This window comes from Asterias amurensis, chromosome 15 (genome assembly GCF_032118995.1).
Source record: "Asterias amurensis chromosome 15, ASM3211899v1".
Classification (NCBI taxonomy): domain Eukaryota; kingdom Metazoa; phylum Echinodermata; class Asteroidea; order Forcipulatida; family Asteriidae; genus Asterias; species Asterias amurensis.
The window spans coordinates 3,998,586-4,014,661 of NC_092662.1; the positions used below are offsets into that span (position 1 = coordinate 3,998,586).

Consider the following 16,076-nt stretch of genomic DNA (forward strand, 5'->3'; position numbering starts at 1 on the left):
AAGGTACTCATACAACGTTAATGTTAAATCTATTAACGATAATTTGACCATATTAGGTGACGTGATAATACAACAATTCAGCGTAATCAGCAAGGTAATAACTCTCCATGACCCCAAAATAAATATAATTGATAGATTGATGCAAGTAACCCTGGAATTTCCCAGTTCATAGTACGATACTTTTTTCTCAGATTAAGGTACTCAAACAACGTTAATGTTAAATCTATTCATGATGTTTTGACCATATCAGATCAGTGATGAATCCAGCAGGTCAATACATGACCTAAAATAATAAATTTTATTGCTAGATCAACATCAATCAATCAATGACATTTATTCACGAGTAACCTTAGTTCACAGTACGATTCTACTTTTTTCTCAGATTAAGGTACTTAAACATCATCATCTCCAAATAATCAAGTCAGCATTTTCGAGATTTATCTTCAGAGTTGGAGTAATCACAGAGAGAAGGAGTTGAGTGGCCTCAAATTAAGCTGCGTAATGTATTTTAAAAAGCCAGTCTTCTCGCAATGAAAGCCTAGGGAATAGCGTTAAACGACTGATGAGTCAATCTTAATTTGATCAGCTCCCACCACCTTGCTGGGACTATTCAATTACGTCTCTCAATTCATTTGTTGGTCGGTCGTAGAGTTGGGGTATTTTCTGATCATTTTGATCGGGGCCTATAATAAACTAATGGTTTATAAGAGGATGGAAAAGTTCCATGAAAAAAACCCAATTGCTTCTGGTCTTTAAACACTTTTTAAAGACCTACTCGACCAATCCTAGGCAATGTGTTCCTTTAAAGTTCTTGATGAAAATACCATAAGTTAACAGGTTTTGCTGTTTTCTCAAGAAGCAGACACAAATGAAACTTTCACAGTGATTTTTACTGTATCTTTCTTGATAATTTGGTTAATAAATCAGCAGTCAGCAGACAATTGATCATCAATATTTTATGCTTTAAAAGTAGCTCAAGGAAATATGGCCCGGGGTATTACAAAATACATCATAGTCACATCAGCTACTATGCATTAAAGGCAGTGGACACTATTGGTAATTACTCAAAATAACTATCAGCATCAAACCTCACTTGATACCGAATAATGGGGAGCTGTTGATAAGTATAAAACATTTTGAGAAACGGCTCCCTCTGAAGTAACCTGGTTTTCGAGAAAGAAGTAATTTTCCATGAATTTGATTTCGAGACCTCAAGTTTAGAATTTGAGGTCTCGAAATCAAGCATCTGAAAGAACACAAGTTCATGTGACAAGGGTGTTTTTTCTTTCATTATTATCTCGCAACTTTGACAACCAATTGAGTTCCATTTTTCACAGGTTTGTTATTTTGTGCATGTGTTGAGATACGCCAAGTGAGAAGACTGGTCTTTGACAATTACCAATAGTGTCCACTGTGTTTTAAAAGTAGCTCAAGGAAATTGGCCCCTGGGTATAACAAAATACACTTAGACACTTCAGCTACTGCATTAAAAGCACCATCTATGGACTCTGCTTCTGTCTGGTGTATTATCATCATTCATCATCCCATTCGACTGTGTGACACGGTTCACTTATTACTGTATTCATACAAGTCCTTTTGGTTGGTAGGAGGTTGAAACTGTCACTACCATTTCCTTGTTACTAACACAAAGGTGCAACTTTCACAGGTCTCTGTGAAAGGGAACGTACGTTATTTAATTTCGGATATTCCTTCAAACTCCTCTACACAAAATTGTGTTCAGTAAAACTTGTGAAAGCTTCATAACAAGGTGTTCTATGTGTCAAACGTAACACAAACAAAAAATACTTATAAATGTAACGCTCGTTTTTATATTATAATCATGAATTTCTTAGCTCTACATTGTATATTGTTAATACATTTCCACTTTATCAACAAGACAAGCTTTATAAAAAAGGGGGGGGGGGGGTGGGTGGAAAGGGAAAAAGCAATTATGAATTTTTCAACACACTTGAGCTGCCAAAGCCAAATCAGATTGAGGTGAAAACACATGAACAGAAATTGTTAAATGCAATGCTTGTTTGATATTGCAAATAATAATATCTCAGCTTTATACTGTTAAAAAATGTCCACTGTATCAACAAATCTGACAAGCTTAATATAAAAATATAAAAATAAAAAATCTGAAAAATAAAAAGCAATTATGAAATCACACTTGAGATGCCGAAGCCCAATCAGAATGATTGATCGGTGGTCACTGAAGTAGATAAAATTTGATTACGGCTTTAATAAATTGCACCACGCTGTCTTTGTAATTGCATTTTTTATTGAGCGCAAACAGTGTCCGCTCCTGCATGTACAATTAGGGAACGAATTAGGCAGTATTTCATGCCATTATAGGGTGATGCTGTTAGGTCTAAGTGGGAGTTAGTTTGTAGATTTTTCCTTTTGTGGAAATTAATCTGATCGGCCTCAGTCAAAATATGGAAGTGTTACAAAGGTTCTGTCTGTAAGTTCAGTGTCTTAACTATTGTAGGGGAAATGGGGGGGGGGGATAGCGCCCCCTCAATTGATGTCTGCCCCGACTCTTGTGAATCTAGGAATTTGAGATGAAAATGACTGCCACTGATGACTGCAACATTTTATAGACCTTAAAGGCAGAATAATTATTATCATAAAACCTCATTTGGTAACGAGTAATGGGGAGAGGTTGATAGTATAAAACATAGTGAGAAACGGCTCCATCTGAAGTATATGTAGTTTTCGAGATAGAAGTAATTTTCCACGAATTTGATTTCGAGACCTCAGATTTAAAATTTGAGGTCTCGAAATCAAGCATCTGAAAGCACACAACTTCGTGTGACAAGGGTGTTTATTTTCTTTCATTATTATCTCGCAACTTTGACGACCGATTGAGCTCAAATTTTCACAGCTTTGTTATTTTATGTATATGATGAGTATATACACCAACTGTAAGAGTAGTCTTTGACTATTACCAATAGTGTCCACTGTCTTTAATGTGTAGTCTGTTCATTGTTTAGAACTATATTTCTTTTACTTTGATTATCTTCTGAAAAACGTTTTCCAATTGAAGGGTTTGAAGATAATGATGGTAAAAAGCTTCCCTTTAACTTGCTGAGGTGCTGTAGTTTCTGAGAAATGAGTGAAACAATGTCACAAAAATTAGTTTTAATCTCAGGATACAGAATTTTTTAGAATGTAAAATGTGTTACGTGACTCTCCTGAAAACATTAATCTGTAATTTTCACCTTTTTTTCCTCAAAAACTTGACAACTAATGAAGCTAAAATTTTTACAGGTAAATTATATTACATACATCTTCATTCACAGTGCGTAGGAATTCATGTCACGGCTGTAAAACTGATCTACAAAAGGTATCATTGCAAACCCTCAAACAGGTTTGCAAAAAAATCAAGCCGTAGGGTTTTTTGTATTGAGGGCTAATTTAATTAACCGGCTTGTGCCATCGCTGTCAAAAGCTGGGAAGCAGCGTCGGGCTGACCATATGGCATCAAACACACACACTAAGTATATCAATAAGAGTATATATTGATTTCATTCCAACGTGGAATATACCTCGAAGACGTCGTTCGATCGTACCACCAGACTCATAGTTTGCACATTTCTACGCTAAACATGAAATAACAAACTGTATCCACTACAGCAGCGAGAGAGTAATTTCTAAATTTTCGATGAGTCCATACAACACTGGAATTACAGATACGCAGCAAATTTGAGACGTACGTCTTAAAACGAGATAATGAGAAAAAAACGATACAGAAACAATAGCTACGTCTATTGTGCGAGAAAATGAGAAATGCTGTGCACAGCGGAGCGTAGGTGATTAAATACATCCCTAGCGTAATAGGCCCCTCGGTGGGACTGGCTCCACCCCCATGCGGCAATGGAATGTTCAGTGTTAAAAAGGTGTCACACACATGTACTTTCGTTCTTATGTTTGTCCAATGTTTCAAGAGAGTTGTCAGAGGCAATTAAGTTGGAATGTCCACCACAAATAAAATATCTGTATTGGAGGGTTATTTTGGGGACCTTAATTTTATTTTTGAAAAATGGCCTGCGTCCTGTGTCTCACTGGGCTAGCATCAGGGGTAATGACTTTTATCTTGAATGATGTCATATTTAGAGAAAAACACAATGATGGTTTTTTTTCCCCATGAGATAGCTTTGTGTTGTGAAAGAGCAGTCTACTGCATCAGACACAAGCTACGATGGTTGAATCATCACAGTGTGGGTTCGATTCCGAATCATGAGATTAACCATATTGCTTCTCTTCACCTATGTGTACCAGTGGGAAACTGAGAGGGCTGAGACAGTAGTGTTGGATTAATCCATTTACACTCATTTTAAAACAAGCTTGGAATCGGCTTGTATGTAACACAGGATAGAGAAAGTTAGAGGAATGGTCTGAAAGTACATGTAGTACAATGAACAGCGAAATAATGTTGTAAAGTGCTTAATCTAGCCACTAGAATCATCTTTCTCAGAACATCACGCAATCTACTTCAATAGACAATTTCACATCGTTGCTTAAATCTCTTCTTTTTTTTTTCCCTGGAAGCCTACTCCATGGCGCTATAAGCAACGACTGTTGGTTTGAAGCCTTATAAATTAAACAATTGATTGATTGATTGATTGACTAGAATATGTACAGCTGCATAAGAACCAATTACTATTATTACTAAAGAAAAACACAGCATGTCATTGATGTATTTACATGCACATTGTGTTGATGGACATTTGAGGTGGAGAGGGGCATCCCATTCCCCTCCACAAATCATTTATATTTACGCTGCTGTGTGTACATCACAAGGTCATGTCCGAATAACCAGCTGTCCACCCAAAGCCAGTAATTCTGAAATGTCTCAGACGGCATCTAGCATGACCTTTAATTGCTTTATGGGAGGACTTAGTTCAAAACGCTACGGTATATCTACAGTTACTTCGAGTGGCAGTTGGTATAAAGGCCAATGCAAACAATATGGTATTACAAGTCAAACTCGTGTGCCCACTCGATCAATTAATCAAGAGTCATACAAAAGAGACTATCATTTATAAGGCGTTCGAGTCCATTCAAAAAGGTTTCCAATCTCACATTTGCGAGATATAAAAGCACATTGTGCCTTATGCGGACCTCTTATGTTCTCCAGTCCACACTTCGTTTGTAATGCGCTCCCCCCCCTCCTCCCCAGCCACACACACACACAAACACCGAAATAAATAAATATAATAAACAAAACAAAACAAAACAAAAGCAACAATGTTTAACAATCTGGGGTCAGTTTCTACAAACCCTACAAGTATGTATAAGCCCACAATCTCCATTCCCCAACAAACCGATAAATAAAATAAATAACACAATAAAATATGTATTACACAGAGTCCTTTATTTTAATACTGCATGTGACCTTGGTTAACAGCTCAGACAACCTCTGCAATAACCTTTAAAGGCTGTGGTGGAATCGATCGAATCTCTGATACACTCAATATTTTTTATTAGGGCCTTACCAGGACTTGTGAAGCGTGTAAAACTAGTGTCTTTATGTTGACTGTTACATGAAAGAACAGTCGATATACCTCAACAGGCCTGTATCTTTTGTTTTTTGAAAGGGCACCCAAGAGGAAATTGTAAAAGACAATCACTAGTAGGGGGTATGCGTGAAGTACCAGGCCTGCCTAAAATCTTATATAAATCTTACCTTATCCGCATCAAATACGTTGAAGACAAAACTGGCAAACTTGGAAGGGTCCCCATTGGGGAAGAATTGTTGGTATATCGTCTGGAACTCCTATATACCAGATAAAAAGAAATATAAGTTAAGAAGCACATCAATCAAGAACGGCTTTGAGAATAATTTCTAAACTAGAGCCAAATAATAAAAAAAATACTGTGCTATTCCCGACTGTTTTGATCAACCCACAAAATTTAATAGGATGTAATCAATCTATCTGGGATGAAACTAATAATTAAGTTTTAAACCCAACTCTAATGATCTGTTTAATTTAATTTAAGCTTTTATTTAAGGTATTTAATCACTATCTCGTCAAATTTCTATACAGCATTACAAATCGCCTCTCTCTTTCTTTGTAGCCAGGAAAAAATTAACCTATATCTTTTTTACAAGTTAGCCAATACAAGTGTATCCTTAGAATTTAATACATGTATGTCTCTGTATGGAGTGCACTAGCAGCATTTGAACCTGTTACATAATTGACACCAGATGTGGGGATACGCTGTACCCGTATTTCTTTATTTCACAAATTTTGATTTTGTGCCAAAACACTACCCCCTTCGACAGCTACCAAAGTTACAAGAAACACACTAAATTGTTTTGTAAAACAAGTGTAGGTTCACTCTTTTCCCCAACTACGAAGCACATGGTCTAGTGGGTTATTGGTTTTGAATCCCTCCTAAATTGCCCGTTAGATTTCTGCAGGGCTCGGTAAGCACTGAGTATACTGTTCTCATAACACATTGGTTTGTAAGACAAGATAAGGTTTGTTCGTTTCCCCGACTACAAAGCAATAAAGTGGTTTATTGGTTTTGAATCCCAGGGGTTGTGGGTTCGAATCCCTCCTAAATTGCCTGATAGATTTCTGCAGGGCTTGGTAAGCACTGAGTATAACATTCTTATAACACATTAGTGTATGGGTAAACAAAAATCCATAATATTATTTTATCCTTGATGTAATCATTACATCAATTAACGATTTACAGAGACTAGGTCGTAGTTCGAGACAGACAGAAATCCATCACTGCCAACCTTTAATACGAGACAACATCACCAATGATGATACACAGGGACTAGGTACAAGACTAGGTAACAGACTGAGACAGACAGAAATCCATCGCAGCCAACCTTCAATACGAGACGACATCACCGATGATGACACTATTCAACCTTACTCTCATTCCCCCTGACCCTATTAACAATCAAGTCTCATCCTTGTCAGATAAACACAAGGGCTTGGCATCTCATAAGCAACCATCAGGCACCCTCCTCCTCTAGGGTCCACCTGCTTCAGCGAATTTTAAAGGCACTGGGGTGGATTTCACAAAGAATTAAGACTAGTCTTATCTCATCTTGATATATCTTTTCTGTATTGTATTCTTTAAACTGATCGCTCTTAAGTGATAATGTATTTTATTTGTTGATACTGTGGTAAATAAAATGAACCTTTAACCTTGAAGTAAGGAGGAGTTACTCGTCTTTTCTCTATGCTCTAATTTGAGCAACAAGGGTGTGAGTTCTTTCATTATTCTCTTGCAACTTCGATGAACAAGTGAGTCCAAATTTCTACAGATTTGATATTTCATGCTCTATATATTGGGATACACCAAGTGAGAATCCTGTTATTTGATAACTACCAAACGTAACCAGTGCCTTTAAAGCGACATGTTATGTCCTCATGAACTATTTCAGTGAAGGCAGTGGAGACAACAAGCGGCCATGTGATTGCGTTGGGAATCAATGAAATTAACATTGCCGTGATATGGAATCCTCGTCAAACAGGATAATACAGACCGGTAGAGTTTGGCTTTTTTTGTATGCCCTCAGGTTGTGCCAGGAGGGGGAAAGGGGGGAAGGGGAGACTGTTTTCACACCGAATTGACAATCATGTACCGCATGAGTAAATACTATCTGGAAAAACAGGCCAGAGGTAGCTAGAGGATGAGTCTGAGTGTTTGAATACCGTACTCCTCTCAGACGGGTTTATAGTTTTATTGATTTCCAAAGATAACGCTTGCTTTATTTCCTTCCATTTTCTCATTCCGCTCACTCGGGATGTTCTCTAATCAACAATCTTGACTTATTGATGCCGGCTGATGGAGAAGGAGAGAGAGAGAATGCCGTTGCCATAGGGGTTCTGGGTTTGGGATTGAGCTGGCGTTTCCGTCCGCTCCAGAAAAAAGAATTCACAGAAGTTGTATAGAAATATAATTGATTGATTCTATTTTTACGACATGTGTCACCAGCAATGTTTTGAATTTGATACACTGTTGATTTTAAGCCAAGCTTGGCATCACACGGCTAGGGTTCCAATAGCATGACTGATACTTCATTCTTGTACATGGGCAAGTATTTTGCTCTCAGTAAAAGGCGCTTCAAGGAAGAATCTAAAAAAAAAAATTACATTTCAAGGGCGCACCAAGTCTAGAGGCATTTACCCTGAAGAAGACCAAGAGCCACTCAAGGTACAGGGCTAGAAAAAGGCCAAAGAAAAGAGAAAAGGTAGAAAAGCTGATCAATAAATACTATGCAATGAACCTTATCATTGTATTATACCATAGTTGGAATGTGGGTGGCCAGCGCCGACAGCTGGCAGACTCACTGATAATAAAAAAAACACATCTTGTCAATGATAACCAGAACACTGTCATGGGAGAGATTGAGTTGGGCTTACTAAGAAAAACCATCAAGAGCACACACAAAACTTTACGCACAAATAAAGAAGACAGCTTTAGTTCAAAGCTCGAGTTGAGCAATTTGGGGTTATTTTGAGACAAAACAGTCAAACTACAAGATTTCTAATCTACTCTACTGCACAATCATTTTGACTACTTCAAATATTCCTGTCCTTTCTCTAAACGAATGCCTTCTAACTCTTTTTCTTTCAGGCTTTGTTATGATCTGTAGAATGGAGTACTTCATAAAAAAAAAAATTCAATGTGTTTAAGGCAATCAACCCTTTATTGTGTGGCAGGCAAGTGCTTTATCCAAATGAACGAAGATACTTGAACTATTTCCATCAGGCTTGGCATTTAAGACTCTCTTCGGCCGATCAAATTCACCCCAAAACTCTGACAACTTCAGCCCAAAGCCAAACGGGCTGTCATATAAGCCGCTTCCTGTTTGCGCTGTCGCCATGGAAACCGCTGAAAATACCTGGACAAATGCAGCTTTTTATATTTCTTTCATGGGTTTGAGAAGTGCTGGGAGGCTATTGCGATGATAATCGAGATGTTGGGGCTCTTCAGCCCTCTGAGGAAGATGCAAGTCTCAGCCCATCAACCTCTCAAAACCACTGGCCTCTCTAAACCATCGGCCCTCTCCACTTTTTATCTCTCGTTCTCTCTATATTGCCAAATTACGGGGAAAAGAAGCTTCAGTCCACTTGAGGCTAGATTCTATTGGCAAGGCTGGGCGGATTTCAGCCATAAGAAAACTAATAAACCAATGGTGTTACTGATATTCATTATAGTAGGGAGGTGTTGCTGACGGTGAAAGTGCTTTCCCAAGCTGGACAGTGTTTTCTGCATAAACCAGACTCAACAAGCTAAAAAACCTCAGGAATGTTTACAATTACTTTTGTGAAGAAAATGTCAGTTTTCATAGGGGTTCATTACTTTACAAAACAACTGATTTAGCAGAAGTGGAAACAATCTGAGAGTAACACTTCCAAGATTCAAATTTTTGGGGCACAAAAACTTATGTTTTTTATTATAACAAAATTACTTCGAAGTGAAATGTTTCTTAAAATAATTTATACTATTGAAAGCTGCTATATATGCTTCTAACCAAAAGTTTGTATTGCCATTTAGAGTGTTTATCAATTGTATACCTTCGCTTAGTTGTGTAGAGTTTTAAATTTAATCAAAGTTTCCCCATGCCATTTTTTTGCTTCACATCATTCTCCAGCAACAAAAGAACAACACTGGCTGAGTGTTTTTTTTGTGTACAGATTTCATTACGATCATACTTACTTCTTTTCTAAGGGCTCCACTGGGGCAGTCTTTCATGAAGTCTCGGTGCCTGTGGAAAACAGATATACCTAATATAATCTTTTGAAAATGACATCGTCGCCTAAAATAGAAAGTCATTTGTTCAAGCTAGGAAATGTCATTGAAAACGACTGATGTTGGAAACCTTTTTCTCTAAAATCAAGTTCAAATGAGAGCCCTATAAACAAGGTTTTCTTTTTTGATAGCCTTATGATGGTCCATTATTGTGACAAATTGCAGTTCGTTATCCAGAATTAATGATTCTAAAATAATATTTAAAGATCTGTGCACAGCTCCTTCCACCTGATCTAACACTAGTTATTTTATTATTCATTTTCCTTTTTAGTTATTACTCTTTCGTGTTCTTGTGGTTTGGGGCTGCTTGTTTTTTCAATAAATAAAAGACATGACCTTAAAGTCACTAGACACAGTTGGTATTTACTCAAAATAATTGTTAGTATAAGAACTTAGTTCGTAACGAGCAATGGACAGCTGTTGATAGTACAAAACATTGTGAGAAATGGCTCCCTCTGAAGTTACAGAGTTTTTTAGAGAATAAGGTAACTTCACTCAAATAATAAAATACCTCAGCTGAAGCCTTTTATGTGTCTGAAATCCCACTAAGTAATGCAATCAAGGGTGTTTTTTCTTTTTATATTCTCTTTTCATTTTTCATTAATCTCAGTACGACCAATTCAGCCTAAATTTTCATTTATTTGTTTATTTGTGCATAATTGTTGGGACAAACCAAGTGAGAATACCGGTCTCCGACAATGACCAGACGCGTCCTGTGCCTTTAAAGACACCATAGCGATAGGTAATGGTTGTGTATTGTTAAAGACATCTGGCTGGCTGCTGCATACGCTTTTGGCTGGTTACCACGCATGGTTACCATGCGATGTGAGGGTACTTCACACAATGGCTTTATGATAACAACACAGTACAAGGGCAAAGACAACTCTTACACAACGTCAAATATTTGATATAATGTCAAAGTACAGGTATTGCTTGAACAGATGAATTTGTGTTTTTTAAAACAAGATTTAAGCGAAGAACCGCCAAAGGCATAAATGGCATGATCCAAGGTAAAGCAACGATTTTGTGAGCTTAGAAATATTTGTGTGACAAACCTCTATGAATTTAGTACAAAGGTATTTCATTCTGCAAATTGCGTTTTTGATAAACAGGCCACTTGTACACTTACCATTGCTGTAATTCTTTCTTGTCAACTGCAAACAAAAAAGGGTAAAGAAATGTACAAAATTAAAAGATGTAGCCTACAGGGTGAAAACTAATTTGTAGTTTCAATCTGAAAGTTGGCTGAAACTAGTTTGTCACATCGATGCATTGTTGGATATCAGTGCTCAGTGCTGGGTATGTTAATTTTTTCTTGAAACAAAGGACAACATTGGTACGATAGACAGCAAGTTGGCAAAATGGCTTCCAGATACATTTGCAATGACAATGCACTTGATGTCCCTAGTTCTTAATTCTTTCTAGAATGTATGTCCATTGATGAGTTCTATATTTTTGCTTTTGCTTAAAAAAAAACAGAAGATCAAATGAAGTATGAACCATTCATTTAAAGGCAGTGGACACTATTAGTTTTATTGTCAAAGACTAGCCTTCACAGTTGGTGTATCTCAACATGCATAAAATAACAAACCTGTGAAAATTTGAGCTCAATCATCCATTTAAAGGCAGTGGACACTATTAGTAATTGTCAAAGACTAGCTTTCACAGTTGGTGTATCTCAACATGCATAAAATAACAAACCTGTGAAAATTTGAGCTCAATCGGTCATCGAACTTGCGAGATAATAATGAAAGAAAAACCACCCTTGTCACATGAAGTTGTGTGCGTTTAGATGGTTGATTTCGAGACCTCAAGTTCAATTCGTGGAAAAATTACTTCTTTCTCGAAAACTACGTCACTTCAGAGGGAGCCGTTTATATCACAATGTTTTATACCATCAACCTCTCCCCATTACTCATCACCAAGAAAGGTTTTATGCTAATAATTATTTTGAGTAATTACCAATAGTGTCCACTGCCTTTAAGACAGGGTAGTGTGAAAATTGAATGCAAGTAAAAATTTAAGTAAAAATTTAAGTTATTGAGTAAGGTCAGATCCGAATTAGCCTTTACAGCTATGGCTACAACTGTTGCTAGAAGAGTCAAGATATTTTCCTTCCTACAATGTAGGGTCCCTTTAAACTGAACCTGAAAGTGACTGGCCTTTTGTAAATGTCTATAACATGTTACCATCATGGTATTGTACCTGAACTCCTTGCATAATTAACCAACAGCATCCCACAAAGATCTGGTGGGGAGCACGCTGAGTGTGATGCAAATTACATTATTTCTGGTATGGCTCCTATGTGTACTTGTCCTATCACAGATCTAGTATTACAATGATCTATAGGCAATTGTCTGTGTTGAATGTCGACTGATGACTTCTACTTAAAAGATTGGGGTACTTTTTTGTAACACAAAACACAATGTCCACAGATTTGCATTAAACTTACACAGTATGAAAATAATGACTGTAGAAAGCTTCCCTTAAACTATAACATGCTGAGTTGCTGTAGTTTTTGAGAAATGAGTCAAACAAGTCACACAAATTTGTTTGGTCTCATGAGACAAAAATTATTTTAGCATGCAAAACGTTTTTTTTTGTGAGTTTGTTTTACTAATTTTTCAAAAACCACAGAACCTCAGCTAGTAATATTTTTAGGGAAGCTTTCTACCTTCATTATCTTCAGACTCTGTAATTTTAATGTAAATCTGTGGACATTGTGTTTTGTGTTACAAGAAGTGCCAGAACCCTTTAAGAAATGTCTGGGTTATCTCTTGACATAAAACATGAAGTGATTTCACTGGACTTGACTTAAACAATGTTCGTCTAAAGTCCACATTTCCTCAATTCTTGTACTGGTTTTAAGTGTGCTTTACTCTTGAAAGTCACAGGCTGAAATACAGTGACCAGGGGTCGATTTCTCAAAGAGTTAGTCCTAGGAGATATTATAGACGAGTAACTCGATTTAACTCAAAATAAAACTAGTCTTAACTCTTCAACCCAGAATTTATTTTACAAAACCAGCGTCAAAATAAATTGAACATGCACATTTAGAGAAGATCAAGACAGATGTAGAAATCATTTGTCTTATCAAAGCTTACTATGATACTCAAGAGAGTTAAAAGATATTAAATCCATTTTTTGTCTTCATAAGGATAAATTACACAATGAGGTAGCCTAATATTATTCCAGGCCAGGAACTTCATCTTTGAAAAGGCAAGGCCATTTTCATTTTGAAAAGGGCATTTTCATTGGAACATCTTTAAGTCTATGGGAAACTTTTGAAAGGGCACTAAGGCCACGACCAGGGCAACAGATGACATGGCCTCCGTGGAAAATTCCAGGCTGTTATTCGCTTGAAAAACACAAGACCACCAGGCTTGTCTGGTCAAGAGTTTACTGGCCCAAGCTAAAATCACTGGCCTTGGGGCTGGGATCCGGTGTCAAGTTGGAACCCCTGACCAGTCTCTCATTATGTAATGAATATGTCATTACATGAACATTAGGCCTACTGAATTTCTTATTTTCCACTTGGTAACCATTGTGTTAACCCAAGAAGTGGTGAAATCAGCAACAGTATAGCATTCTGACACAATAGGTTTGATGAGAGATGCCTAACTCTGAAAGGATTTCACTTACTCTGTCCTTTCCCTTGTATTATTATTTAGTATCATTTAATAGCTGTAATAAAAAATAGGCCAGGTTATAATGAAAAGAAAAATGTTTTGCTCTGCAGCAGATGTGTGTACTTCATGAGTTGCAATTGCAGTTGAGTATTGACCCCGTTTTTGCGCAGCTGTTCCATCTTTTTCCTCAGAGGAAGGGTATTAGTTGTTAATTGATGTGGTGAGACATCCTTGTACTGTAGAGGTGCTGCTCACCTCTTTGCCTTGCTACCGCTCATTAGCTTTTTTATATAAAAATATTACACTGATGTGTGTAAGCGTTGTATACTCAATACTTAATGACACTAGACACTATTGGTAATTGTCAAAGACTAGCCTTCACAGTTAGTTGGTGTATCTCAACATATGGATGCAATAACAAACCTTTGAAAATTTGAGCTCAATCGGTCGTCGAAGTTGCGAGATAATAATGAAAGGAAAAACAGCCTTGTCACACGAAGTTGTGTGCTTTCAGATGCTTGATTTCGAGACCTCAAGTTCTAAATCTGAGGTCTCAAAATCAAATTCTAGGAAAATTAATAATTTCTTGTAAACTACATTACTTCAGAGGGAGCCGCTTCTCACAATGTTTTATACTATCAACCTCTCCCCATTAATCGTTACCAAGAAAGGTTTTATTATAATAATTATTTTGAGTAATTACCAATAGTGTCCACTGCCTTTAACTGAGTACAGTGAACAAAATTCACAGGCAGATTACTTCAGCAAGTTATATTTTATGGACAATTTAAAAAGCTTTCTACCGTCATTATCTTTAAACCATGCAAGTTTAATGTAAATCTGTGTACGTTTGTGTTTTGTGTACAACAAAAAGTACCCAAGCCCTTTAACTTGAAATTGGGACCCTTTGCCTCCATTGTCAGATCTTCTAATAATATCCTAACCACAAAGTATTTTCACTTTCACTTTCACATTTGGATGGAGTCACTCGCGTTTATTAACAAGTCAAAGTCTTCAAAATATTTATCTTTGAGTTAGGTCAGAATGCAGTTTCTGCTGCAAAATGACTTTGAAAAAAAAAAAACGAGTGACACTTGAGTGCTATTCACACGATGGCATTTTAACTGGGGTTCCTTGTTTAATTTTAGCAAAGTTGTAAAATGTAGCAATGTTTGACAATATTTTGCACAAGAACTTGAACAGTAGAAACAACTGATGTCCTTTCACACGAGGTACAATGTAAAATTACACAACCATGCAACCATGCAAATTACACAACCATGCTACAATTTAGCAAGAGACCCTTGGTTTTTTTTCTCTCATGTGAAAGGGGCTTAAATGACAGCCGAGGTAGGTTTGTAAAGATCTAGGCCCCTATTTGATTAGCTGATATGTTACAGATCGAGAGATTGTTAATTACTCCGGTAGCCAGAGTTAATTGCTTTATTGCATTGAGTGTCAATTTTGATTGGTTTGAGTTTTACTACCAAGTCTACTCAAATTAACCATTATTCATCAGACTGACTGTTCTGGAGGAACAAGTTACAATTGCATGGTACAGTAATTATGCAGTTTATATTTATTGGCAAAGGCAGTGGATATTTTACAGGAAATGGTTATTTACAAATTGATAATTAACCAGTAAATTGAATAATGTCTTTTTTTGAAGTTTTACACACACAAAATAGTCAACAAAAATTGGTATTAAATTACAGAAATTTCCAGAACTAATTTGAACATAGCCGAGCGATCCACTTTATTTCAAAGTTATTACACTGCACGATTGAGTCATGCAGCGTCTTTTTTCAATTTTGTTGTCACCCCCCCCCCCCAAAAAAAAAAAAAAAAAAAAAATTACAAATATTACCTCTTGCCTTTTGTTTGATCTTTTGTGGAAATAACGTTGAACCTAAACTCTAAAGTGATATTAAACTTGAACTAAAAAATAAGATTTTAATTAGAACAGTTAGCGCATTTATTATAAGCTTGGGTTTCTCTAGTGTAATTTGTGGCTAAATATAGTAAAGTCAAAAGTATATAATAATATATATATATATATTTTTTGGGGGGGGGATTTTTACAATCATAATTTAATTAATAAACAAATCCACTGCCGTCGCTGGTAAAATAAAACTAGGATTCTAGGAACTAATATAAATATATAATATAAGTTAATATTTAATAACACATGACATTAGACAACTTGGCTTAGAATTCTACATTCCCCCAAACTAGCACACACTAATCAATATACCTGTCTACATAATTATGTACTGTACACATGTTGATATTATCAAAAGAAATAAAAAAGTTCTTACAATAAGTGCATTCTTGCAACACCTTTATTTCCGTAGTGCTCAGCTTACTGGAGTTCTTCCCCATGGCAGAAGGACTGAATAAAGTTCCTACACAGACCATAGGCTTTAGAAAACCAAAACCAGTTGCTTGTGTAAATATCTTGTCCCCAAAATGTGTGTTGTTCCGTGTAGAAACATGACAACAGCAGAGCTCACATAATTCCCACTCGCACGACAGTCGCCATGTTATTGTGTACAGTTCAACAGGACCCGCCGTGTGTGTGCTGTTCGCTGTATGTGTAGTGTGTAACGTACACAACATGTAGTTCATGTTTACACACTGTGCAGTGCGGGC

General features: G+C 36.7%; 1 protein-coding gene across 1 annotated transcript in view; it reads right to left on the reverse strand.

The window, feature by feature from the left end:
• Positions 1–16,006, reverse strand: part of LOC139948173 (uncharacterized) — a 36,262-nt gene extending 20,256 nt beyond the window's left edge. The window contains exons 1-4 of the mRNA XM_071946230.1: positions 15,743–16,006; positions 10,925–10,949; positions 9,703–9,751; positions 5,696–5,785 (exon numbers count right to left, since the gene is read on the reverse strand). Coding sequence (XP_071802331.1) covers positions 5,696–5,785; positions 9,703–9,751; positions 10,925–10,949; positions 15,743–15,842 — 264 coding nt within the window. The 5' untranslated portion in view covers positions 15,843–16,006. The remainder of the gene's footprint in view (positions 1–5,695; positions 5,786–9,702; positions 9,752–10,924; positions 10,950–15,742) is intronic.
• Positions 16,007–16,076: the final 70 nt, after the last annotated feature.